General features: G+C 59.0%; 1 protein-coding gene across 1 annotated transcript; it reads right to left on the bottom strand.

Annotated features, from left to right (window-relative positions):
* Positions 1 to 21121, bottom strand: LOC132387812 (neural cell adhesion molecule 1-like; the record flags this gene model as incomplete). Its single annotated transcript, XM_059960188.1, has 9 exons — positions 20795 to 21121; positions 13488 to 13562; positions 12981 to 13187; positions 7898 to 8032; positions 7223 to 7360; positions 1937 to 2121; positions 1085 to 1181; positions 385 to 549; positions 1 to 150 (listed from the first exon to the last, which is right to left on the bottom strand). Coding segments are annotated over exons 1-9 (1237 nt in total), but the record flags the coding sequence as incomplete, so codon positions are not given.
* Positions 21122 to 25850: the final 4729 nt, after the last annotated feature.

The raw sequence follows: 25850 nt of genomic DNA, 5'->3' as shown, positions 1-25850 counted from the left end.
CCGCGGACATTTCTGCTGGAATCCACTCACGGCTCGAGAGCGTCCTGGCCGAAACGATGTCGGAATAATTGCCGTCGCCTCTGCCGTTGATGGCGGACACGCGGAACTGGTACGGAGTGTAGGGCTGCAATCCAGTGACGAGGTAGGATTCTGGGGCAGAGGGAGAGGGAGAGAGGCAGGATGGGTTTCACAGCTTGTCTTCCATGGATTACAGAAAGTGTGGCACAGTAGATATAACTGATCCCTGCACACAGAAATCCACAGGCGCCAATGGAAATGAATAAACTGTCGATGTTTCAGGCGGAGACCCTTCATCAGGCCTCTCCTAACCTGACATTTCCCCCCTCCCCGCCACTCTCCCGCCCTCCGATTCCCCTGGCCTACCGTTGTCGATTCGTGCCCGGTTCCATTCCCAGCTGGAGTCCGGCCTCCACTCCAGCCAGTATCCCAGGACGGGGATGCCGCTGTCCTCCCTGGGCGGGTCGAAGGCCACCCGGACAGTGGTGGAGTGTGGCTCCGCCCTCAGCTGCCGCGGGATGCCCGGAAACCCTGCAGAGGGGAAACGGGAGGCGGAGGGTTCAGTGGGAGCAGAGTGGAATTGGGTGGGTGCCTGGGAGGAGGGAGGGAGGGAGGGAGAGAGGGTTGGGAGCCTCCCGCAGCAGAGGTGGGGTGCAGGCAAGAGGTGCCTTCACTGACGGAGATGTGGGGGCATACAGGAGGGAGGGGCAGCCGAGAAGAGGCCTCCCCTCGATGGAGTAGGAGGGGAGGGGTCGGAGGGACCTGGAGAGACTCTTCTGGAGATCCCGGGTTCCATCACCACCCTGCTGTCTGTGTGGAGTCTGCCCACTCTTCCTGTGATCCTGAGGGGTGGGGGGAGGAGACCCACAGGGTGGAAGGGGAGAGGGGGCCTTAGGGAGGGAGGAGAGTTGAGATGGTGTGGATGGGAGGGGGTGGGGAGGGAGACCGGTGGTTGGGAGGGAGGGGAAGGACACTCACAGGGAGGGGGAAGTGTGAATGGGAGAGGAAGTGGGAAGGGGGCCTCTGGGTGGGGAGAGGCCCATGAGTTAGTCACGGCTGTCCTCACCTCCCTCCCTCAGCTGCACGGTGTGAGAAGCCGAGCCCTGAGCGTTACTTGCTGTGCACCGGTACTCTGAGAATTCCTCTGCTGATCTCACTGGCACCTGAGAGAGAGAGCGAGGGGGAGTCAGTGAGGGAGACTGGGGAGGGGAGGGGAGGGGAGGGGTGTACAACCCTCCGGCCCATACTCCCATTCCCAGCCCTGAGATCCGCTCCGGCCCCTACAAACTTCCCCATCTCCCTAACCCCCTCCAGCCCCTAACTCCCTCCTTGTCTCTGTAACCCCCTCCAGCCCCTACCTCCCTCCTTGTCTCTGTAACCTCCTCCAGCCCCTACCTCCCTCCTTGTCTCTGTAACCTCCTCCAGCCCCTACCTCCCTCCTTGTCTCTGTAACCCCCTCCAGCCCCTACCTCCCTCCTTGTCTCTGTAACCCCCTCCAGCCCATACCTCCCTCCTTGTCTCTGTAACCCCCTCCAGCCCCTACCTCCCTCCTTGTCTCTGTAACCCCCTCCAGCCCATACCTCCCTCCTTGTCTCTGTAACCCCCTCCAGCCCCTACCTCCCTCCTTGTCTCTGTAACCTCCTCCAGCCCCTACCTCCCTCCTTGTCTCTGTAACCCCCTCCAGCCCCTACCTCCCTCCTTGTCTCTGTAACCCCCTCCAGCCCCTACCTCCCTCCTTGTCTCTGTAACCCCCTCCAGCCCCTACCTCCCTCCTTGTCTCTGTAACCCCCTCCAGCCCCTACCTCCCTCCTTGTCTCTGTAACCCCCTCCAGCCCCTACCTCCCTCCTTGTCTCTGTAACTTGCTTTGGCCCCTACACCCCTCCCCGTCTCTGTGACCCCCCCATAACCCGGACTGACCTGCAGGACACTCCTGATGTCTGTTGAGTGTTTGGAGATAAGTCCAATGTCTCCAAGATCCAAACTGTTCCGGCTCCAGGTGATGTTTGGCTCGGGATAAGCCCGGACGGTGCAGGAGATGTTGACGGGGTTTCCTAACCAGCTGTACAGGACCTGCGGTTCAGAAGATTCAAATGTGGGGACGTCTGTAGTGGGCAAAGTCACATTGGTCAGTCACAAACCTCAGTGCAGAACCTCACCCTCTCCCACAGTACTCCCTCCTCACCCCCTCTGACAGCGTTCCCTCCTCACCCCCTCCCACAGTACTCCCTCCTCACCCCCTCCCATAGCATTCCCACCTCACCCCCTCCCACAGCGTTCCCTCCTCACCCCCTCCCACAGCGTTCCCTCCTCACCCCCTCCCACAGTACTCCCTCCTCACCCCCTCCCACAGTACTCCCTCCCATAGCGTTCCCTCCTCACCCCCTCCCACAGTACTCCCTCCTCACCCCCTCCCACAGTACTCCCTCCTCACCCCCTCTGACAGCGATCCCTCCTCAACCCCTCCCACAGTACTCCCTCCTCACCCCCTCCCATAGCGTTCCCACCTCACCCCCTCCCACAGTACTCCCTCCTCACCCCCTCCCACAGTACTCCCTCCTCACCCCCTCCCACAGCGTTCCCTCCTCATCCCCTCCCACAGTACTCCCTCCTCACCCCCTCCCACAGTACTCCCTCCTCACCCCCTCCCACAGCGTTCCCTCCTCACCCCCTCCCACAGTACTCCCTCTTCACCCCCTCCCACAGCGTTCCCTCCTCACCCCCTCCCATAGCGTTCCCTCCTCACCCCCTCCCACAGCACTTCCTCCTCACCCCCTCCCACAGTACTCCCTCCTCACCCGCTCCCATAGCGTTCCCTACTCACCCCCTCCCACAGTACTCCCTCCTCACCCCCTCCCATAGCGTTCCCTCCTCACCCCCTCCCATAGCGTTCCCTCCTCACCCCCTCCCACAGTACTCCCTCCTCACCCCCTCCCACAGTACTCCCTCCTCACCCCCTCCCATAGCGTTCCCTCCTCACCCCCTCCCACAGTACTCCCTCCTCACCCCCTCCCACAGTACTCACCCCCTCCCATAGCGTTCGCTCCTCACCCCCCTCCCACAGTACTCACCCCCTCCCATAGCGTTCCCTCCTCACCCCCTCCCATAGCGTTCCCTCCTCACCCCCTCCCACAGTACTCCCTCCTCACCCCCTCCCACAGTACTCCCTCCTCACCCCCTCCCATAGCGTTCCCTCCTCACCCCCTCCCACAGTACTCCCTCCCACAGTGTTCGCTCCTCACCCCCTCCCACAGCATTCCCTCCTCACCCCCTGCCACAGTACTCCCTCCTCACCCCCTCCCACAGCACTCCCTCCTCACCCCCTCCCACAGTACTCCCTCCTCACCCCCTCCCATAGCGTTCCCACCTCACCCCCTCCCACAGTACTCCCTCCTCACCCCCTCCCACAGTACTCCCTCCTCACCCCCTCCCACAGCGTTCCCTCCTCATCCCCTCCCACAGTACTCCCTCCTCACCCCCTCCCACAGTACTCCCTCCTCACCCCCTCCCACAGCGTTCCCTCCTCACCCCCTCCCACAGTACTCCCTCTTCACCCCCTCCCACAGCGTTCCCTCCTCACCCCCTCCCATAGCGTTCCCTCCTCACCCCCTCCCACAGCACTTCCTCCTCACCCCCTCCCACAGTACTCCCTCCTCACCCGCTCCCATAGCGTTCCCTACTCACCCCCTCCCACAGTACTCCCTCCTCACCCCCTCCCATAGCGTTCCCTCCTCACCCCCTCCCATAGCGTTCCCTCCTCACCCCCTCCCACAGTACTCCCTCCTCACCCCCTCCCACAGTACTCCCTCCTCACCCCCTCCCATAGCGTTCCCTCCTCACCCCCTCCCATAGCGTTCCCTCCTCACCCCCTCCCACAGTACTCCCTCCTCACCCCCTCCCACAGTACTCACCCCCTCCCATAGCGTTCGCTCCTCACCCCCCTCCCACAGTACTCACCCCCTCCCATAGCGTTCCCTCCTCACCCCCTCCCATAGCGTTCCCTCCTCACCCCCTCCCACAGTACTCCCTCCTCACCCCCTCCCACAGTACTCCCTCCTCACCCCCTCCCATAGCGTTCCCTCCTCACCCCCTCCCACAGTACTCCCTCCCACAGTGTTCCCTCCTCACCCCCTCCCACAGCATTCCCTCCTCACCCCCTGCCACAGTACTCCCTCCTCACCCCCTCCCACAGCACTCCCTCCTCACCCCCTCCCACAGTACTCCCTCCTCACCCCCTCCCACAGTGCTCCCTCCTCACCCCCTCCCATAGCGTTCCCTCCTCACCCCCTCCCACAGTACTCCCTCCTCACCCCCTCCCACGGTACTCCCTCCTCACCCTCTCCCACAGTACTCCCTCCTCACACAGTACTCCCTCCTCACACAGTACTCCCTCCTCACCCACTCTGACAGCGTTCCCTGCTCAACCCCCTCACACAGTACTCCCTCCTCACCCCCTCCCACAGTATTCCCTCCTCAACCCCCTCCCACAGTACTCCCTCCTCACCCCCTTCCACAGTATTCCCTCCTCACCCCCTCCCATAGTGTTCCCTCCTCACCCCCTTCCACAGTATTCCCTCCTCACCCCCTCCCATAGTGTTCCCTCCTCACCCCCTCCCACAGTATTCCCTCCTCACCCCCTCCCACAGTATTCCCTCCTCACCCCCTCCCATAGTGTTCCCTCCTCACCCCCTCCCATAGTGTTCCCTCCTCACCCCCTCCCATAGCGTTCCCTCCTCATCCCCTCCCACAGTACTCCCTCCTCACCCCCTCCCACAGTACTCCCTCCTCACCCCCTCCCACAGCGTTCCCTCCTCACCCCCTCCCACAGTACTCCCTCTTCACCCCCTCCCACAGCGTTCCCTCCTCACCCCCTCCCATAGCGTTCCCTCCTCACCCCCTCCCACAGTACTCCCTCCTCACCCCCTCCCATAGCGTTCCCTCCTCACCCCCTCCCATAGCGTTCCCTCCTCACCCCCTCCCACAGTACTCCCTCCTCACCCCCTCCCACAGTACTCCCTCCTCACCCCCTCCCATAGCGTTCCCTCCTCACCCCCTCCCATAGCGTTCCCTCCTCACCCCCTCCCACAGTACTCCCTCCTCACCCCCTCCCACAGTACTCACCCCCTCCCATAGCGTTCGCTCCTCACCCCCCTCCCACAGTACTCACCCCCTCCCATAGCGTTCCCTCCTCACCCCCTCCCATAGCGTTCCCTCCTCACCCCCTCCCACAGTACTCCCTCCTCACCCCCTCCCACAGTACTCCCTCCTCACCCCCTCCCATAGCGTTCCCTCCTCACCCCCTCCCACAGTACTCCCTCCCACAGTGTTCGCTCCTCACCCCCTCCCACAGCATTCCCTCCTCACCCCCTGCCACAGTACTCCCTCCTCACCCCCTCCCACAGCACTCCCTCCTCACCCCCTCCCACAGTACTCCCTCCTCACCCCCTCCCATAGCGTTCCCACCTCACCCCCTCCCACAGTACTCCCTCCTCACACCCTCCCACAGTACTCCCTCCTCACCCCCTCCCACAGCGTTCCCTCCTCATCCCCTCCCACAGTACTCCCTCCTCACCCCCTCCCACAGTACTCCCTCCTCACCCCCTCCCACAGCGTTCCCTCCTCACCCCCTCCCACAGTACTCCCTCTTCACCCCCTCCCACAGCGTTCCCTCCTCACCCCCTCCCATAGCGTTCCCTCCTCACCCCCTCCCACAGCACTTCCTCCTCACCCCCTCCCACAGTACTCCCTCCTCACCCGCTCCCATAGCGTTCCCTACTCACCCCCTCCCACAGTACTCCCTCCTCACCCCCTCCCATAGCGTTCCCTCCTCACCCCCTCCCATAGCGTTCCCTCCTCACCCCCTCCCACAGTACTCCCTCCTCACCCCCTCCCACAGTACTCCCTCCTCACCCCCTCCCATAGCGTTCCCTCCTCACCCCCTCCCATAGCGTTCCCTCCTCACCCCCTCCCACAGTACTCCCTCCTCACCCCCTCCCACAGTACTCACCCCCTCCCATAGCGTTCGCTCCTCACCCCCCTCCCACAGTACTCACCCCCTCCCATAGCGTTCCCTCCTCACCCCCTCCCATAGCGTTCCCTCCTCACCCCCTCCCACAGTACTCCCTCCTCACCCCCTCCCACAGTACTCCCTCCTCACCCCCTCCCATAGCGTTCCCTCCTCACCCCCTCCCACAGTACTCCCTCCCACAGTGTTCCCTCCTCACCCCCTCCCACAGCATTCCCTCCTCACCCCCTGCCACAGTACTCCCTCCTCACCCCCTCCCACAGCACTCCCTCCTCACCCCCTCCCACAGTACTCCCTCCTCACCCCCTCCCACAGTGCTCCCTCCTCACCCCCTCCCATAGCGTTCCCTCCTCACCCCCTCCCACAGTACTCCCTCCTCACCCCCTCCCACGGTACTCCCTCCTCACCCTCTCCCACAGTACTCCCTCCTCACACAGTACTCCCTCCTCACACAGTACTCCCTCCTCACCCACTCTGACAGCGTTCCCTGCTCAACCCCCTCACACAGTACTCCCTCCTCACCCCCTCCCACAGTATTCCCTCCTCAACCCCCTCCCACAGTACTCCCTCCTCACCCCCTTCCACAGTATTCCCTCCTCACCCCCTCCCATAGTGTTCCCTCCTCACCCCCTCCCACAGTATTCCCTCCTCACCCCCTCCCACAGTATTCCCTCCTCACCCCCTCCCATAGTGTTCCCTCCTCACCCCCTCCCATAGTGTTCCCTCCTCACCCCCTCCCATAGCGTTCCCTCCTCACCCCCTCCCACAGTACTCCCTCCTCACCCCCTCCCACAGCGTTCCCTCCTCATCCCCTTCCACAGAGTTCCCTCCTCACCCCCTCCCATAGTGTTCCCTCCTCACCCCCTTCCACAGCGTTGCCTCCTCACCACCCCTCCCATAGTGTTCCCTCCTCACCCCCTTCCACAGAGTTCCCTCCTCACCCCCTCCCATAGTGTTCCCTCCTCACCCCCTTCCACAGCGTTGCCTCCTCACCACCCCTCCCATAGTGTTCCCTCCTCACCCCCTTCCACAGTTCCCTCCTCACCCCCTCCCATAGTGTTCCCTCCTCACCCCCTCCCACAGCGTTCCCTCCTCACCCCCTCCCATAGTGTTCCCTCCTCACCCCCTCCAGCGTTCCCTCCTCACCACCCCTCCCACTTTACTCACTCCCCGTCACGTACACTTGACTTTGACTGTGATTGGCAAAGATCTCCTCACTGATCTCTCTGTGATGCTTCCAATGCACTGGTACGTTCCTGCATCGGACGCCCGGATGTGTTTGATCACCAGAGTCCCATCGGACAGGATACTGTAACGCTCTGAGGGAAAAGCAGGTGGGTGTTAAAACTATGCACAGTTCCAATCTCACACCGGGAGCACCGTGTACAGTTCCAGTCTCCGTATCCCTGGGTCAGACCCACACCGGGAACACCGTGCACAGTTCCGGTCTCCCTATCCCTGGGTCAGACCCACACCGGGAGCACCGTGCACAGTTCCAGTCTCCGTATCCCTGGGTCAGACCCACACCGGGAGCACCGTACACAGTTCCAGTCTCCGTATCCTTGGGTCAGACCCACACGGGGAGCACCGTGCACAGTTCCAGTCTCACACCGGGAGCACCGTGCACAGTTCCAGTCTCCGTATCCCTGGGTCAGACCCACACCGGGAGCACCGTACACAGTTCCAGTCTCCGTATCCCTGGGTCAGACCCACACGGGGAGCACCGTGCACAGTTCCAGTCTCACACCGGGAGCACCGTGCACAGATCCCGTCTCACACCGGGAGCACCGTGCACAGTTCCAGTCTCCGTGTCCCTGGGTCAGACCCATACCGGGATCAATGATCAGTGAACAAACCTGACTGGACAATCTCCTGATGATATTCCCAGGACACAATGGGATTCGGAATTCCAACCACATGGCAAAGAACAGCCGCATCTGATCCCCCTTCAAACTCCTGGACGGGGAGTGTATTTTCGAACTTGGGGTCCTCTGCCAAGAGAAACAAACAGAAATATTCACTGTGCAGATCCTGTGCTGGTGGTGGGGTTAGCCCCAAATATCCCCTCTGTCTTTGGGGTTACCCCCCCCCCCGCACATCCCCACTGGTGGTGGGGTTACCCCCGAACACCCCCACTGGTGGTGGGGTTACCCCCGAACACTCCCTCTGGTGGTGGGGTTACCCCCGAACACCCCCACTGGTGGTGGGGTTACCCCCAGAACACCCCTACTGGTGGTGTGGTTACCCCCGAACACTCCCACTGGTGGTGGGGTTACCCCCGAACACTCCCACTGGTGGTGGGGTTACCCCCGAACACCCCCACTGGTGGTGGGGTTACCCCCAGAACACCCCCACTGGTGGTGTGGTTACCCCCGAACACTCCCACTGGTGGTGGGGTTACCCCCGAACACCCCCATTGGTGGTGTGGTTACCCCCGAACACTCCCACTGGTGGTGGGGTTACCCCCGAACATCCCCACTGGTGGTGGGGTTACCCCCTGAACACTCCCACTGGTGGTGGGGTTACCCCCAGAACACCCCCACTGGTGGTGGGGTTACCCCCAGAACATCCCCACTGGTGGTGGGGCTACCCCCAGAACATCCCCATTGGTGGTGGGGTTACCCCCTGAACACCCCCACTGGTGGTGGGGTTACCCCTGAGCACCCCCACTGGTGGTGGGGCTACCCCCAGAACACCCCCACTGGTGGTGGGGTTACCCCAGAACACCCCCACTGGTGGTGGGGTTACCCCAGAACACCCCCACTGGTGGTGGGGTTACCCCTGAACACCCCCACTGGTGGTGGGGATACCCCTGAACACCCCCACTGGTGGTGGGGTTACCCCAGAACACCCCCACTGGTGGTGGGGTTACCCCCGAACACTCCCACTGGTGGTGGGGTTACCCCAGAACACCCCCACTGGTGGTGGGGTTACCCCAGAACACCCCCACTGGTGGTGGGGATACCCCTGAACACCCCCACTGGTGGTGGGGTTACCCCAGAACACCCCCACTGGTGGTGGGGTTACCCCCGAACACCCCCACTGGTGGTGGGGTTACCCCAGAACACCCCCACTGGTGGTGGGGATACCCCTGAACACCCCCACTGGTATCTCAATCTCGATCAGAAACTGAGTTCAAATCATCACAGCTGGAGGGATGGGTGAGGAGGGAATTCTGAGGAAGGGGTGGTGAGGAGGGATCGCTGTGGGAGGGGCATTGAGCAGGGACTGCTGTGGGAGGGGTGGTTGAGGAGGGATCACTGTGGGGAGTGGTGAGGAGGGATCACTGTGGGAGGGGTGGTGAGGAGGTATCACTGTGGGAGGGGTGGTGAGGAGGGATCGCTGTGGGGAGTGGTGAGGAGGGATCACAGTGGGAGGGGTGGTGAGGAGGGATCACAGTGGGTGGTGAGGAGGTATCACTGTGGGAGGGGTGGTGAGGAGGGATCGCTGTGGGTGGTGAGGAGGGATCACAGTGGGAGGGGTGGTGAGGAGGGATCGCTGTGGGAGGGGTGGTGAGGAGGGATCGCTGTGGGAGGGGTGGTGAGGAGGGATCACAGTGGGTGGTGAGGAGGGATCACTGTGGGAGGGGTGGTGAGGAGGGATCGCTGTGGGAGGGGTGGTGAGGAGGGATCACAGTGGGTGGTGAGGAGGGATCACAGTGGGAGGGGTGGTGAGGAGGGATCACAGTGGGAGGGGTGGTGAGGAGGGATCGCTGTGGGAGGGGTGATGAGGAGGGATCACTGTGGGAGGGGTGGTGAGGAGGGATCACTGTGGGAGGGGCTGTGAGGAGGGGTCGCTGTGGGATGGGTGGTGAGGAGGGAACGTTGTGGGAGGGGTGGTTGAGGAGGGAATGCTGTGGGGGGTGAGGAGGGATCACTGTGGGATGGGTGGTGAGGAGGGATCGTTGTGGGAGGGGTGGTTGAGGAGGGAATGCTGTGGGGGGTGAGGAGGGATCACTGTGGGATGGGTGGTGAGGAGGGATCGTTGTGGGAGGGGTGGTTGAGGAGGGAATGCTGTGGGGGGTGAGGAGGGAGTACTGTGGGAGGAGGAAGTGAGGAGGGAATACTGTGGGGAGGGGCGGTGAGGAGGGATCACTCTGGGAGGGGTGGTTGAAGAGGGATTACTGTGGGAGGGGTGGTTGAGGAGGGAGCACCGTGGGAGGGGCAGTGAGGAGGGATCACTGTGGGAGGGGTGGTTGAGGAGGGATCACTGTGGGAGGGGTGGTTGAGGAGGGAGCACTGTGGGAGGGGTAGTTGAGGAGGGAGCACTGTGGGAGGGGCAGTGAGGAGGGATCACTGTGGGAAGGGAGGTGAGGGAATGCTGTGGGGGGGTGAGGAGGGAGTACTGTGGGAGGAGGAAGTGAGGAGGGAATGCTGTGGGGAGGGGCGGTGAGGAGGGATCACTCTGGGAGGGGTGGTTGAAGAGGGATCACTGTGGGAGGGGTGGTTGAGGAGGGAGCACTGTGGGAGGGGTGGTTGAGGAGGGAGCACCGTGGGAGGGGCAGTGAGGAGGGATCATTGTGGGAGGGGCAGAGGAGGGATCAGTGTGGGAGGGGCAGAGGAGGGAGCACCGTGGGAGGGGTGGTTGAGGAGGGAGCACCGTGGGAGGGGCAGTGAGGAGGGATCACTGTGGGAGGGGTGGTTGAGGAGGGAGCACCGTGGGAGGGGCAGTGAGGAGGGATCACTGTGGGAGGGGTGGTTGAGGAGGGATCACTGTGGGAGGGGTGGTTGAGGAGGGAGCACTGTGGGAGGGGTGGTTGAGGAGGGAGCACTGTGGGAGGGGTGGTTGAGGAGGGAGCACTGTGGGAGGGGCAGTGAGGAGGGATCACTGTGGGAAGGGAGGTGAGGGAATGCTGTGGGGGGGTGAGGAGGGAGTACTGTGGGAGGAGGAAGTGAGGAGGGAATGCTGTGGGGAGGGGCGGTGAGGAGGGATCACTCTGGGAGGGGTGGTTGAAGAGGGATCACTGTGGGAGGGGTGGTTGAGGAGGGAGCACTGTGGGAGGGGTGGTTGAGGAGGGAGCACCGTGGGAGGGGCAGTGAGGAGGGATCATTGTGGGAGGGGCATTGAGGAGGGATCACTGTGGGAGGGGCAGTGAGGAGGGAGCACTGTGGGAGGGGTGGTTGAGGAGGGAGCACCGTGGGAGGGGCAGTGAGGAGAGATCACTGTGGGAGGGGTGGTTGAGGAGGGAGCACCGTGGGAGGGGCAGTGAGGAGGGATCACTGTGGGAGGGGTGGTTGAGGAGGGAGCACCGTGGGAGGGGTGGTTGAGGAGGGAGCACCGTGGGAGGGGCAGAGGAGGGAGCACCGTGGGAGGGGCAGAGGAGGGAGCACCGTGGGAGGGGTGGTTGAGGAGGGAGCACCGTGGGAGGGGCAGAGGAGGGAGCACCGTGGGAGGGGTGGTTGAGGAGGGAGCACCGTGGGAGGGGCAGTGAGGAGGGATCACCGTGGGAGGTGTGGTTGAGGAGGGAGCACCGTGGGAGGGGTGGTTGAGGTGGGATCACCGTGGGAGGGGCAGTGATGAGGGATCACCGTGGGAGGGGCAGTGAGGAGGGATCACCGTGGGAGGGGCAGTGAGGAGGGATCACTGTGGGAGGGGTGGTTGAGGAGGGAGCACCGTGGGAGGGGCAGTGAGGAGGGATCACTGTGGGAGGGGTGGTTGAGGAGGGAGCACCGTGGGAGGGGTGGTTGAGGAGGGAGCACCGTGGGAGGGGCAGTGAGGAGGGATCACCGTGGGAGGTGTGGTTGAGGAGGGAGCACCGTGGGAGGGGTGGTTGAGGTGGGATCACCGTGGGAGGGGCAGTGATGAGGGATCACCGTGGGAGGGGCAGTGAGGAGGGATCACCGTGGGAGGGGCAGTGAGGAGGGATCACTGTGGGAGGGGTGGTTGAGGAGGGAGCACCGTGGGAGGGGCAGTGAGGGGGGATCACTGTGGGAGGGGTGGTTGAGGAGGGAGCACCGTGGGAGGGGTGGTTGAGGAGGGAGCACCGTGGGAGGGGCAGTGAGGAGGGATCACTGTGGGAGGGGTGGTTGAGGAGGGAGCACCGTGGGAGGGGTGGTTGAGGAGGGAGCACCGTGGGAGGGGCAGTGAGGAGGGATCACCGTGGGAGGTGTGGTTGAGGAGGGAGCACCGTGGGAGGGGTGGTTGAGGTGGGATCACCGTGGGAGGGGCAGTGAGGAGGGATCACCGTGGGAGGGGCAGTGAGGAGGGATCACTGTGGGAGGGGTGGTTGAGGAGGGAGCACCGTGGGAAGGGCAGTGAGGAGGGATCACTGTGGGAGGGGTGGTTGAGGAGGGAGCACCGTGGGAGGGGCAGTGAGGAGGGATCACTGTGGGAGGGGTGGTTGAGGAGGGAGCACCGTGGGAGGGGCAGTGAGGATGGAGCACCGTGGGAGGGGCAGTGAGGAGGGAGCACCGTGGGAGGGGTGGTTGAGGAGGGAGCACCGTGGGAGGGGTGGTTGAGGAGGGAGCACCGTGGGAGGGGCAGTGAGGAGGGATCACCGTGGGAGGGGCAGTGAGGAGGGATCACCGTGGGAGGTGTGGTTGAGGAGGGAGCACCGTGGGAGGGGTGGTTGAGGAGGGATCACCGTGGGAGGGGCAATGAGGGATCACCGTGGGAGGGGCAGTGAGGAGGGATCACCGTGGGAGGGGCAGTGAGGAGGGATCACTGTGGGAAAGGAGGTGAGGAGGGAATGCTGTGGGGAGGGGCAGTGAGGAGGGATCACCGTGGGAGGGGCAGTGAGGAGGGATCACTGTGGGAAAGGAGGTGAGGAGGGAATGCTGTGGGGAGGGGCGGTGAGGAGGGAGCACCGTGGGAGGGGTGGTTGGTTGTTTGCTGGTCAGGACGGCCCCTCCTGTCAGTAACACCTGGTCTGGGAGTCGGACATTTCTCTGTCCAGGGAGCTCAGTTGTTGATTTGGTGAAATGACTCTGTCCCACTTACGTATAACACTGATGGTGATGGATTTCTGCAGTTCTTCGCCATTATCCAGACTGGCCATGCACCGGTAAATCCCGTTCACCTCCGGATCGGCATTGATGATCTTCAACTGGGATTGGAATTCAGTCGTTTCAATGTGGATGTGGTCATCTTCCTCCACCTCATTGTCATTAATGTACCAGAGAATGGAGTCAGGATCTCCCTTATCCACTGGTGAGAGAGAGAAGGACAGGGCTTCAGAGCAGGAGTGAGGCCAACCTCATCTCTGTCCCCCACGTCCCAGGAGTGACTGTGTGTGTGTGTGTGTGTGTGTGTGTGTGTGTGTGTGTGTGTGTGTGTGTGTGTGTGTGTGTGTGTGTGTGTGTGTGTGTGTGTGTGTGTGTGTGTGTGTGTGTATGTTTCTGAGTTTGAGTTTATGAGCGTGTAAGTGTGCACGTGAGTTTGTGTGTAAGTGTGAGTAGATGTGCATTGTGAATGAATGAGTGTCTGTGTGTGTGTGCGAGTACTGACCTTTGCAGATGAAAGTACTGCTGCCTCCCAGTGCGACGTTCCCATTTGGTGGAGTGAGGGTCAGCTTCGCTGAAACTGTGAGATCAGAAATAGAAAACTGGTCACTCAACCGATGAGGTTCATTGAACTGGGCACCCTGGTAAGGGAAACATCCTCCCACAAACTCCACCACCAACACCCACCCCCCACAAACACACACCCACAACCACAGTTTCAAACGGGTCTCTGAGAAAGAGATGTACAGCCATCGAACAGGGACCCAGTGGAAGAAAGCAACCCCTCATTAAACAGGGTATCAAAGGAAGGACACCATCCATTAAACAGGGTATCAAAGGAAGGACACCATCCATTAAACAGGGTCCCCACGGGAGAGAGACTCCCTCCATTAAACAGGGTCCCCACGGGAGAGAGACTCCCTCCATTAAACTGGGTCCCCACAGGAGAGAGACTCCCTCCATTAAACTGGGTCCCCACAGGAGAGAGACTCCCCCCATTAAACAGGGTCCCCACGGGAGAGAGACTCCCTCCATTAAACAGGGTCCCCACGGAGAGAGACTCCCTCCATTAAACAGGGTCCCCACAGGAGAGAGACCCTCCGTTAAACTGGGTCCCCACAGGAGAGAGACTCCCTCCATTAAACAGGGTCCCCATAGGAGAGAGACTCCCTCCATTAAACAGGGTCCCCACGGGAGAGAGACTCCCTCCATTAAACAGGGTCCCCACGGGAGAGAGACCCTCCATTAAACAGGGTCCCCACGGGAGAGAGACCCTCCATTAAACAGGGTCCCCACGGAGAGAGACTCCCTCCATTAAACAGGGTCTCCACAGGAGAGAGACTCCCTCCATTAAACTGGGTCCCCACAGGAGAGAGACCCTCCGTTAAACAGGGTCCCCACGGAGAGAGACTCCCTCCATTGAACTGGGTCCCCACGGGAGAGAGACTCCCCCCATTAAACAGGGTCCCCACAGGAGAGAGACCCCCTCCATTAAACTGGGTCCCCACGGGAGAGAGACTCCCTCCGTTAAACAGGGTCCCCACGGGTGAGAGACTCCCTCCATTAAACTGGGTCCCCACGGGAGAGAGACTCCCTCCATTAAACTGGGTCCCCACGGGAGAGAGACTCCCTCCGTTAAACAGGGTCCCCACAGGAGAGAGACTCGCTCCATTAAACTGGGTCCCCACAGGAGAGAGACTCCCTCCGTTAAACAGGGTCCCCACGGGAGAGAGACTCCCTCCATTAAACAAGGTCCCCACAGGAGAGAGACTCCCTCCATTAAACTGGGTCCCCACGGGAGAGAGACTCCCTCCATTAAACAGGGTCCCCACAGGAGAGAGACTCCCTCCATTAAACCGGGTCCCCACGGGAGAGAGACTCCCTCCATTAAACAGGGTCCCCACAGGAGAGAGACTCCCTCCATTAAACTGGGTCCCCACAGGAGAGAGACTCCCTCCATTAAACAGGGTCCCCACAGGAGAGAGACCCTCCATTAAACAGGGTCCCCACAGGAGAGAGACTCCCTCCATTGAACAGGGTCCCCACAGGAGAGAGACTCGCTCCATTAAACTGGGTCCCCACAGGAGAGAGACCCTCCGTTAAACCGGGTCCCCACGGGGGAGAGACTCCCTCCATTAAACTGGGTCCCCACGGGAGAGAGACTCCCTCCATTAAACTGGGTCCCCACGGGAGAGAGACTCCCTCCATTAAACAGGGTCCCCACGGGAGAGAGACCCTCCATTAAACAGGGTCCCCACAGGAGAGAGACCCTCCATTAAACAGGGTCCCCACGGGAGAGAGACTCCCTCCATTAAACAGGGTCCCCACGGGAGAGAGACCCTCCATTAAACAGGGTCCCCACGGGAGAGAGACCCTCCATTAAACAGGGTCCCGACGGGAGAGAGACTCCCTCCATTAAACTGGGTCCCCACAGGAGAGAGACTCCCTCCATTAAACAGGGTCCCCACGGGAGAGAGACTCCCTCCATTAAACTGGGTCCCCACGGGAGAGAGACTCCCTCCATTAAACAGGGTCCCCACGGAGAGAGACTCCCTCCATTAAACAGGGTCCCGACGGGAGAGAGACTCCCTCCATTAAACAGGGTCCCCACGGAGAGAGACTCCCCCCATTAAACCGGGTCCCCACGGGAGAGAGACTCCCTCCATTAAACAGGGTCCCCACGGAGAGAGACTCCCCCCATTAAACTGGGTCCCCACAGGAGAGAGACCCTCCGTTAAACCGGGTCCCCACGGGGGAGAGACTCCCTCCATTAAACAGGGTCCCCACGGGAGACAGACTCCCTCCATTAAACTGGGTCCCCACAGGAGAGAGACCCTCCATTAAACTGGGTCCCCACGGGAGAGAGACTCCCTCCGTTAAACCGGGTCCCCACAGGAGAGAGACTCCCTCCATTAAACAGGGTCCCCACGGGAGACAGACTCCCTCCATTAAACAGGGTCCCCACGGGAGAGAGACTCCCTCCATTAAACAGGGTCCCCACGGGAGACAGACTCCCTCCATTAAACAGGGTCCCCACGGGAGAGAGACTCCCTCCATTAAACAGGGTCCCCACAGGAGAGAGACTCCCTCCATTAAACTGGGTCCCCACAGGAGAGAGACCCTCCATTAAACCGGGTCCCCACGGGGGAGAGACTCCCTCCATTAAACAGGGTCCCCACGGAGAGAGACCCTCCGTTAAACTGGGTCCCCACAGGAGAGAGACCCTCCGTTAAACCGGGTCCCCACGGAGAGAGACTCCCTCCATTAAACAGGGTCCCCACGGGAGAGAGACCCTCCATTAAACCGGGTCCCCACGGGAGAGAGACTCCCTCCATTAAACAGGGTCCCCACAGGAGAGAGACCCTCCATTAAACCGGGTCCCCACGGGAGAGAGACTCCCTCCATTAAACAGGGTCCCCACGGGAGAGAGACTCCCCCCATTAAACTGGGTCCCCACGGGAGAGAGACTCCCCCCATTAAACAGGGTCCCCACGGGTGAGAGACTCCCCCTATTAAACAGGATCCCCACAGGAGAGATACACAGAGACACACTCTGTTCTTGCCTCCGATTACGTCCCATTAACTGCTGGAGGGACCGTACTCTGGACGTTCCCAGTTCCTAAGTGCGTTCCCTTCAGCTGACAGACACTTGCCTGTGACTGGGATCCCAGCCAGACCTACGGCCCGCAGACTGACTCAGAAGTCAGTACAGGAAACAATCAAGGGATCTTCGTGCCTGATCTGCCCCTTGATCGTTGGTCCCCAGAGGCAGCACTACTGGCCAACAGGAACCATTCCGTTACTGGAGCCCTCACTGTGGTCTCGAATACAGGTCAGGATTCAGAGGAGAGGAGAGAGAGAGAGAGAGAGAGAGAGAGAGGATTGAGAAGAGAGAGAGTGGAAAGCGAGAGCGAGGAGATGGAGGGAATGGGAAAGTGTGGGAGGAAGAGAGAGAGAGAGAGAGAGGATTGAGAAGAGAGAGAGTGGAAAGCGAGAGCGAGGAGATGGAGGGAATGGGAAAGTGTGGGAGGAAGAGAGAGGGGAAACAAAGAGACATCCCTTTTGAAAGTGATCCCTGTTTGCAACAGTCGATCTCTTTGAGGGATCCCAGGAAGAGATTCCCTATTTAAAAGGGGTCTCAGGGGCTGTGGGAAGAATTTCCTGATTAAAAATGTCCCTGAGAGAGATTTCCTGATTCAAAGGGGTCCTGCAGACATTTCTCCTTTCAAAGTGGGTCATTTCGAACAAGATACCCCCTTGACATGGGACTGTGATGGGGAGAGGCTGCCCTTTCTAAATTAAATGTGGGAGGGTGTCTCTGACATGGGCACTTGCTCTCTGTGCTCTGGACTCTGTCTGTAACTGACAACCCACATGGTGGAGTCAGTCCCCAGTGGGGAGACCCTCTGTGACAAGAGCTCCCAGGATCAGCGTCCTTCAAAGGGGCAAATCTGGAAAGGGTCCCCGGGCAAACTGATCACTGGCAGACAGATTGTCAGTTTAAAAGGGGTTTCTGAGGGCGAAGTTCTCCCCAGAGGGAGGTTCCTAATGGGAGACACACCCTCATTCAGAAAAAATCCCTTTTGAGGCTTCACAGTGGGAGGTAGTGCTTCAGGGAGAGAAGGAGAAGAAGAGGGGAGGGAGAGAGAGAAACTGTGTGAGAGAGGGAGGTGGAAAAGTGAAAATGGGATGGAGAGGAGAATGTGAGAGGGCGAAAGAAGGAAGAGGAAAGAATGTGAATGGAAAAGGGGAATAGAGAGAAGAGGAAAGGAGGGGAGAGAGTGAGTGTGTGAAAGGAAAGGAGCAGGAACGAGTGTTAGAAAGTACTGTGGCAGGGAGAGGGAGGGGAAAAGGAGAGGGGTAAATCAAGAGAGTGAGTGGTTGGGATGTGGGGCCAATGAGGGGATGAGTATTGCAAGTGAGAGGATAGAGAGGACAGGAGGGATGAAGGGTGACGAGATGGGAGGGAGGGACGGAAGGAGAGGTAAGAGGGTGGGGGAGGAGAGTGAGTTGAGAGGAGAGGGTGAGTGACTGTATTGAGGGGCAGCAAATAGAGTGAGAGAGTGTGAGAGGAAGAGAGGGAGGAACAGAGAATATGTTGAGAGGAGGAGGAGGAGTGAGAGAGTGAGGGACGGTACCATCTATCATCAAGGATCCTCACCATCTGGTAGACTCTTCTCAATACCTCCATCGCGGAGGAGGTACAAGAGCCTGAAGACTCACACTCAACAATTGAGGAACAGACTCTTCCCCTCCACCATCAGATTTCTGGAAGCTCCATGAACACTAGCTCTGTTCCTTTATTTTCCACAAATTATTTTGTAATTTAGAGTAATTTTATGTCTTTGCACTGTCACAAAACACCAAATTTCACGTGACAGTGATAAACCTGATTCTGAGAGAAAGAGAGTGTGGGAGAATGCGTGAGAGAGAGAATGCATGTGTATGACATTGTGCGTCTGACATAGAGGCAGAGAGAGTGACTGTATATGAGAATGCATCAGAGAGAGAGTGTGAGAGAGAGTGAATGAGTGAGGGAGAGAGAGAGTGTGAGAGTGAATGAGTGAGGGAGAGAGAGAGGGCATCTTCAAGAGACCTCTGTGATGGACCATGTGAGGCATCATGTTAGCAGTCAGTGGGAAATGTAATGTTAATAATAATTCCATCCACACTGACTCCACTCATCCCTCCCCAGCCCCCACCCCCCGAGAGCAGGGAACAATGGTCTGAGAATAGAAACCACCTCCGCCTTGAGGACAAACGATTGCCACTTGGGACAAATTTCCAATTCCGGAGTTTGTCAGATTATCAAGGCATTGTTAGGGGAACGATACAGATGGAATTGCTGGCCTGCTGGGATTTCTAAAGCCAGTGTGATGGATGAGACGGTGTATTTTAAGCTGCAATTCGGAAACTGCTAAATATGGCAACACTTTCATGGAAATAATTGAGGGCCAAGTATTGCAGTCAGACAGATTGTCCCTGCTGATGCTTGACAAAAGACTGGACAATATTACAATGAATTCTCTCCCACCCACAGCTCAGTGCTCCTCCCTCACCACCCCTACCACAGCACTCTACCCTCACTTCCTCCCACAACATTCCCTCCTCACTGCCACCCACAGCGCTCCCTGCTCACCACCCCTCCCACAGAGCTCCAACCTTATCCCCTCCCACAGTATTCCGTCCTCTCCCCCACCCACAGCACTCCCTCTTCACCCCTCCCACATTGCTCCCTCCTCACCCCTCCCACATCGCTCCCTCCTCAACCCCTCCCACAATGCTCTCCTCCTCAACCCCTCCTTCAGGACTCTCCGTCCTCACCACCCCTCCTGCAGCGACACCGTTAGTCTGGATGGTGAAGAAGTTATTTGGTCTGCTGCTCTTCATCAGCCGGGCCGCTGTGTACAGGAGCTGAAACGTCATGCAGCAACTGTACAGGACATTGGTGAGACCGCACTTGGTGTACTGCGTGTAGTTCTGGTCACCCAGCTATAGCAAGGATCTCAGAGAAGGGTTCAGAGAAGATTCACGAGGATGTTAGTGGAACTGGAGGGCTTGAGTTATCAGGAGCGATTGGACAGGCAGGGACTGATTTCCCTGGAACAAAGGGGCTGAGAGGTGACCTGATAGAGGTTTATAAAACCGTCAGGGGTGTTGATAAGATGGATGGTCACAGTCTTTATCCTAGGTCTAAAATAAGATCTCTCCTTCTCATTTTAAACCCATCTAAAATTAGAGGATATAGGTTGAAAGTGAGAGGGGAAAGATTTAAAAGGGCATTAGTTTTCACCTTGAGTGTGATCCGTGTGTGGAACGAGCTGCCAGAGAAAGTGGTCAAGGCAGATACAATAACAATGATTAAAAATGCATTTGGACAGGTACATGGAGAGGAAGGGTTGAGAGATATTGGCCAAATGCAGGAACAAGTTGGCATGACAAATGGAGATAACCGATGCACCCCACATCCATTCCGTTTGGTGAGGGTGAGTAATACCAATTTTCCAAGAATCAACCATCCCTCATTCCACTCTTCCATTTCTTCCACCCCCTCTCCCCCCCCCCCCCCAAACTGCTGGAACAAAACACTCGTGGGATCTCACTGTGCCAAAACTTTCCTGTTCAACTGCTTTGCAGAGGATGTTCAACCTGTCCAGTCTCCATTGACTCATGGGACAGGCTCAATCTCATTCTTTCCCTCCAGACCTCCGTTTTCTGACTTTTAACCTCATTCCCCTCAACCTCTGCCTCCTCTGCATTTGAGATTCTATCCCCTAACCTACACACTGATTGAATAGTCCTCAAGTTAACCCCGTGCGTCTCTCTCATTTGGGCACTGTAGGAAATCAGGTGGGAGTGGTGGGGGAGGGAGAGGAGATCCAGCCGGGGAGACCATAAGATCAAATTAGGCCAATCAGCCCATCGAGTCCGGTCCGCCATTCCATCATGGCTGATTTATTATCCTTCTCAACCGCATTCTCCTCCTGACTCACTGACATCCTGATTAGTCAAGAAACTATGAACCTTCGCTTTAAATGTACTCAATGACTAAACCTACACAGCCGTCTGTGGCAATTAATTCCACAGATTCACCACCCCCGGCAAAGACATTCCTGCTCATCCCCATTCGAGAGGCACGTTCCGTTATTCTGAGGCTCTGCCCCGTGGTCTCAGACTCTCCCGACAGAGAGCGTACAGAGTGCATTCAGACAGCAGCCTCTGGACCCTCACCATCCCACACCCTGTCCCTCCACACCAGCATCCCGGCACCCCAAAATCCACAAACAACGTGGCGTTTCAGGCCCAGTTTACCTGTAACACAGTTGACCAGACACTGGAGGATGATGCAGACAGTCAGCCGGAGAAACACGGTTTTTCTCTCTCTCCCTCTCTCCATTTCTCTGCTCTATTTCTATTTCTCTCTGTTCTATCGAAGTTCTCTTGTTTAGCTCTCTTTCTGTAATCTCTCTATCCTGTCACCACACTGCTTTCTTTATTTTCTCACTCTGTTCTTTCTATTTCTCTTTACTCTGCCTGTCCTCTGCCTCTCTCTCCCCTCTCTATTTCTCTGTTCTCTGAGCCGTAGAGACAGCTGATCAGGAGCTGGGGTGACTCCGGACTCTGTGTGAAGCCCAAACATCAGCATGTGCCTATTTATTGCCTGCAGTTTGGCCACAAGCAGCCGTGCTTCCTTCCTCAACCCCTCCTAGACAGCCTTATCTCCCATCTCCAGCACGTTCAGCTCCCCCATTAGGGCCACTCAGCTCGCCCGCCCCCACTCCTCCCATACAATCTGACCAGGCGCCAGCACGACCTCCACCCTGGTCACCAAGGGCCCCGTGTTTACTGACACAGGCGGCTGGCTGTAATGCACCGGAGGACAACCAGACTGTCCACGCGTCTGGGAGGATGCAGAGGCAGGTACACACAGACTCATGGAATGGGAGAGACACACAGACTGAGACACAGAGGTTGGGAGACACAAAGATACATAGACTGAGGTGGTGGGCACAGACTGAGGGACAGACAGGGACTGCAGAAAAACAGATAATCAGGCTGGAAGGGATTGAAACACAGGTTGGCAGACACATAGAAATACAGGATGACAGAGAGACAGAGAGACAGAGAGGCAGAGAGGCGTGCAGAGACGGACTGACCTCGAGCCACCCAGACAGAGACAGACTGACCCTGAGCCACCCAGACAGAGACAGACTGACCCTGAGCCACCCAGACAGAGACGGACTGACCTCGAGCCACCCAGACAGAGACAGACTGACCCTGAGCCACCCAGACAGAGACAGACTGACCCTGAGCCACCCAGACAGAGACGGACTGACCCTGAGCCACCCAGACAGTGACAGACTGACCCTGAGCCACCCAGACAGAGATGAACTGACCCTGAGCCACTCAGACAGAGACGGACTGACCTCGAGCCACCCAGACAGAGACGGACTGACCCTGAGCCACCCAGACAGAGACAGACTGACCCTGAGCCACCCAGACAGAGACGGACTGACCTCGAGCCTCCCAGACAGAGATGAACTGACCCTGAGCCACCCAGACAGAGATGAACTGACCCTGAGCCACCCAGACAGAGACAGACTGACCCTGAGCCACCCAGACAGAGACAGACTGACCCTGAGCCACCCAGACAGTGACAGACTGACCCTGAGCCACCCAGACAGAGATGAACTGACCCTGAGCCACTCAGACAGAGACAGACTGACCCTGAGCCACCCAGACAGAGATGAACTGACCCTGAGCCACCCAGACAGAGACAGACTGACCCTGAGCCACTCAGACAGAGATGAACTGCCCCTGAGCCACCCAGACAGAGACGGACTGACCTCGAGCCTCCCAGACAGAGATGAACTGACCCTGAGCCACCCAGACAGAGATGAACTGACCCTGAGCCACCCAGACAGAGACAGACTGACCCTGAGCCACCCAGACAGAGACAGACTGACCCTGAGCCACCCAGACAGAGACGGACTGACCCTGAGCCACCCAGACAGTGACAGACTGACCCTGAGCCACCCAGACAGAGATGAACTGACCCTGAGCCACTCAGACAGAGACGGACTGACCTCGAGCCACCCAGACAGAGACGGACTGACCCTGAGCCACCCAGACAGAGACAGACTGACCCTGAGCCACCCAGACAGAGACGGACTGACCTCGAGCCTCCCAGACAGAGATGAACTGACCCTGAGCCACCCAGACAGAGATGAACTGACCCTGAGCCACCCAGACAGAGACAGACTGACCCTGAGCCACCCAGACAGAGACAGACTGACCCTGAGCCACCCAGACAGTGACAGACTGACCCTGAGCCACCCAGACAGAGATGAACTGACCCTGAGCCACCCAGACAGAGACAGACTGACCCTGAGCCACTCAGACAGAGATGAACTGCCCCTGAGCCACCCAGACAGAGACGGACTGACCTCGAGCCTCCCAGACAGAGATGAACTGACCCTGAGCCACCCAGACAGAGACAGACTGACCCTGAGCCACTCAGACAGAGATGAACTGCCCCTGAGCCACCCAGACAGAGACGGACTGACCTCGAGCCTCCCAGACAGAGATGAACTGACCCTGAGCCACCCAGACAGAGATGAACTGACCCTGAGCCACCCAGACAGAGACAGACTGACCCTGAGCCACCCAGACAGAGACAGACTGACCCTGAGCCACCCAGACAGAGATGAACTGACCCTGAGCCACCCAGACTGAGACGGACTGACCCTGAGCCACCCAGACTGATGGACTGACCCTGAGCCACCCAGACAGAGACAGACTGACCCTGAGCCACCCAGACTGATGGACTGACCCTGAGCCACCCAGACAGAGACGGACTGACCCTGAGCCACCCAGACAGAGACGGACTGACCTCGAGCCACCCAGACAGAGACAGACTGACCCTGAGCCACCCAGACAGAGATGAACTGACCCTGAGCCACCCAGTCAGAGACGGACTGACCCTGAGCCACCCAGACAGAGACGGACTGACCTCGAGCCACCCAGACAGAGACAGACTGACCCTGAGCCACCCAGACAGAGATGAACTGACCCTGAGCCACCCAGACAGAGATGAACTGACCCTGAGCCACCCAGACAGAGACGGACTGACCCTGAGCCACCCAGACTGATGGACTGACCCTGAGCCACCCAGACAGAGACAGACTGACCCTGAGCCACCCAGACAGAGACGGACTGACCCTGAGCCACCCAGACAGAGACAGACTGACCCTGAGCCACCCAGACTGATGGACTGACCCTGAGCCACCCAGACAGAGACAGACTGACCCTGAGCCACCCAGACAGAGACAGACTGACCCTGAGCCACCCAGACAGAGACGGACTGACCTCGAGCCACCCAGACAGAGATGAACTGACCCTGAGCCACCTAGACAGAGACAGACTGACCCTGAGCCACCCAGACTGACGGACTGACCCTGAGCCACCCAGACAGAGACGGACTGACCCTGAGCCACCCAGACTGAGATGAACTGACCCTGAGCCACCCAGACTGATGGACTGACCCTGAGCCACCCAGACAGAGACAGACTGACCCTGAGCCACCCAGACTGAGATGAACTGACCCTGAGCCACCCAGACTGATGGACTGACCCTGAGCCACCCAGACAGAGACAGACTGACCCTGAGCCACCCAGACAGAGACGGACTGACCCTGAGCCACCCAGACAGAGACGGACTGACCTCGAGCCACCCAGACAGAGATGAACTGACCCTGAGCCACCCAGACAGAGACAGACTGACCCTGAGCCACCCAGACAGTGACAGACTGACCCTGAGCCACTCAGACAGAGATGAACTGCCCCTGAGCCACCCAGACAGAGACAGACTGACCCTGAGCCACCCAGACAGAGATGAACTGACCCTGAGCCACCCAGACAGAGACAGACTGACCCTGAGCCACCCAGACAGAGACGGACTGACCTCGAGCCACCCAGACAGAGATGAACTGACCCTAAGCCACCCAGACAGAGACAGACTGACCCTGAGCCACCCAGACAGAGATGAACTGACCCTGAGCCACCCAGACTGATGGACTGACCCTGAGCCACCCAGACAGAGACAGACTGACCCTGAGCCACCCAGACAGAGATGAACTGACCCTGAGCCACCCAGACTGATGGACTGACCCTGAGCCACCCAGACAGAGACAGACTGACCCTGAGCCACCCAGACAGAGATGAACTGACCCTGAGCCACCCAGACAGAGACAGACTGACCCTGAGCCACCCAGACAGAGACAGACTGACCCTGAGCCACCCAGACAGAGATGAACTGACCCTGAGCCACCCAGACTGAGACGGACTGACCCTGAGCCACCCAGACTGATGGACTGACCCTGAGCCACCCAGACAGAGACAGACTGACCCTGAGCCACCCAGACTGATGGACTGACCCTGAGCCACCCAGACAGAGATGAACTGACCCTGAGCCACCCAGACAGAGATGGACTGACCCTGAGCCACCCAGACAGAGACAGACTGACCCTGAGCCACCCAGGCAGAGACAGACTGACCCTGAGCCACCCAGACAGAGATGAACTGACCCTGAGCCACCCAGACAGAGATGAACTGACCCTGAGCCACCCAGACAGAGACGGACTGACCTCGAGCCACCCAGACAGAGAGGTACATGGATAGAGTGCACAGACTAGAGATGCACAGATGGAGTCAAGGGTCACAGAGGTGGGAATGCAGACAGTGATGGACAAAGTCATACTGGTGAAAGGGAACACATGCTGATGGACAGGGTGAGACAGGTGGGAACATGCAAGATGATGGACACGTCACAGAAGTTGGCTCTCACACAGCGATGGTTGGGGTAATAGAGGTGGGGTCACAGACTGTAGCATGACAAGGGTAGCTGGCAGAGTAAACATAGACAACAGGAGAGCAAACAGCAAGAGATCCCCCCACCCCCCCACCCCCCCCCACACACACACTCTCACTGGGATATGGGTCTCTCTCTATCTCTCTCTCACACACACACACTCTCACAGGGATATGGGTCTCTCTCTATCTCTCTCTCACACACACACACTCTCACAGGGATATGGGTCTCTCTCTATCTCTCTCTCACACACACACACTCTCACAGGGATATGGGTCTCTCTCTATCTCTCTCTCACACACACACACTCTCACTGGGATATGGGTCTCTCTCTATCTCTCTCTCACACACACACACTCTCACAGGGATATGGGTCTCTCTCTATCTCTCTCTCACACACACACACTCTCACAGGGATATGGGTCTCTCTCTATCTCTCTCTCACACGCACACACTCTCACAGGGATATGGGTCTCTCTCTATCTCTCACACACACACA

This window comes from Hypanus sabinus, unplaced genomic scaffold (assembly GCF_030144855.1).
Source record: "Hypanus sabinus isolate sHypSab1 unplaced genomic scaffold, sHypSab1.hap1 scaffold_2226, whole genome shotgun sequence".
Lineage (NCBI taxonomy): Eukaryota > Metazoa > Chordata > Chondrichthyes > Myliobatiformes > Dasyatidae > Hypanus > Hypanus sabinus.
This window is presented reverse-complemented; position numbering and strand designations above follow the sequence as displayed.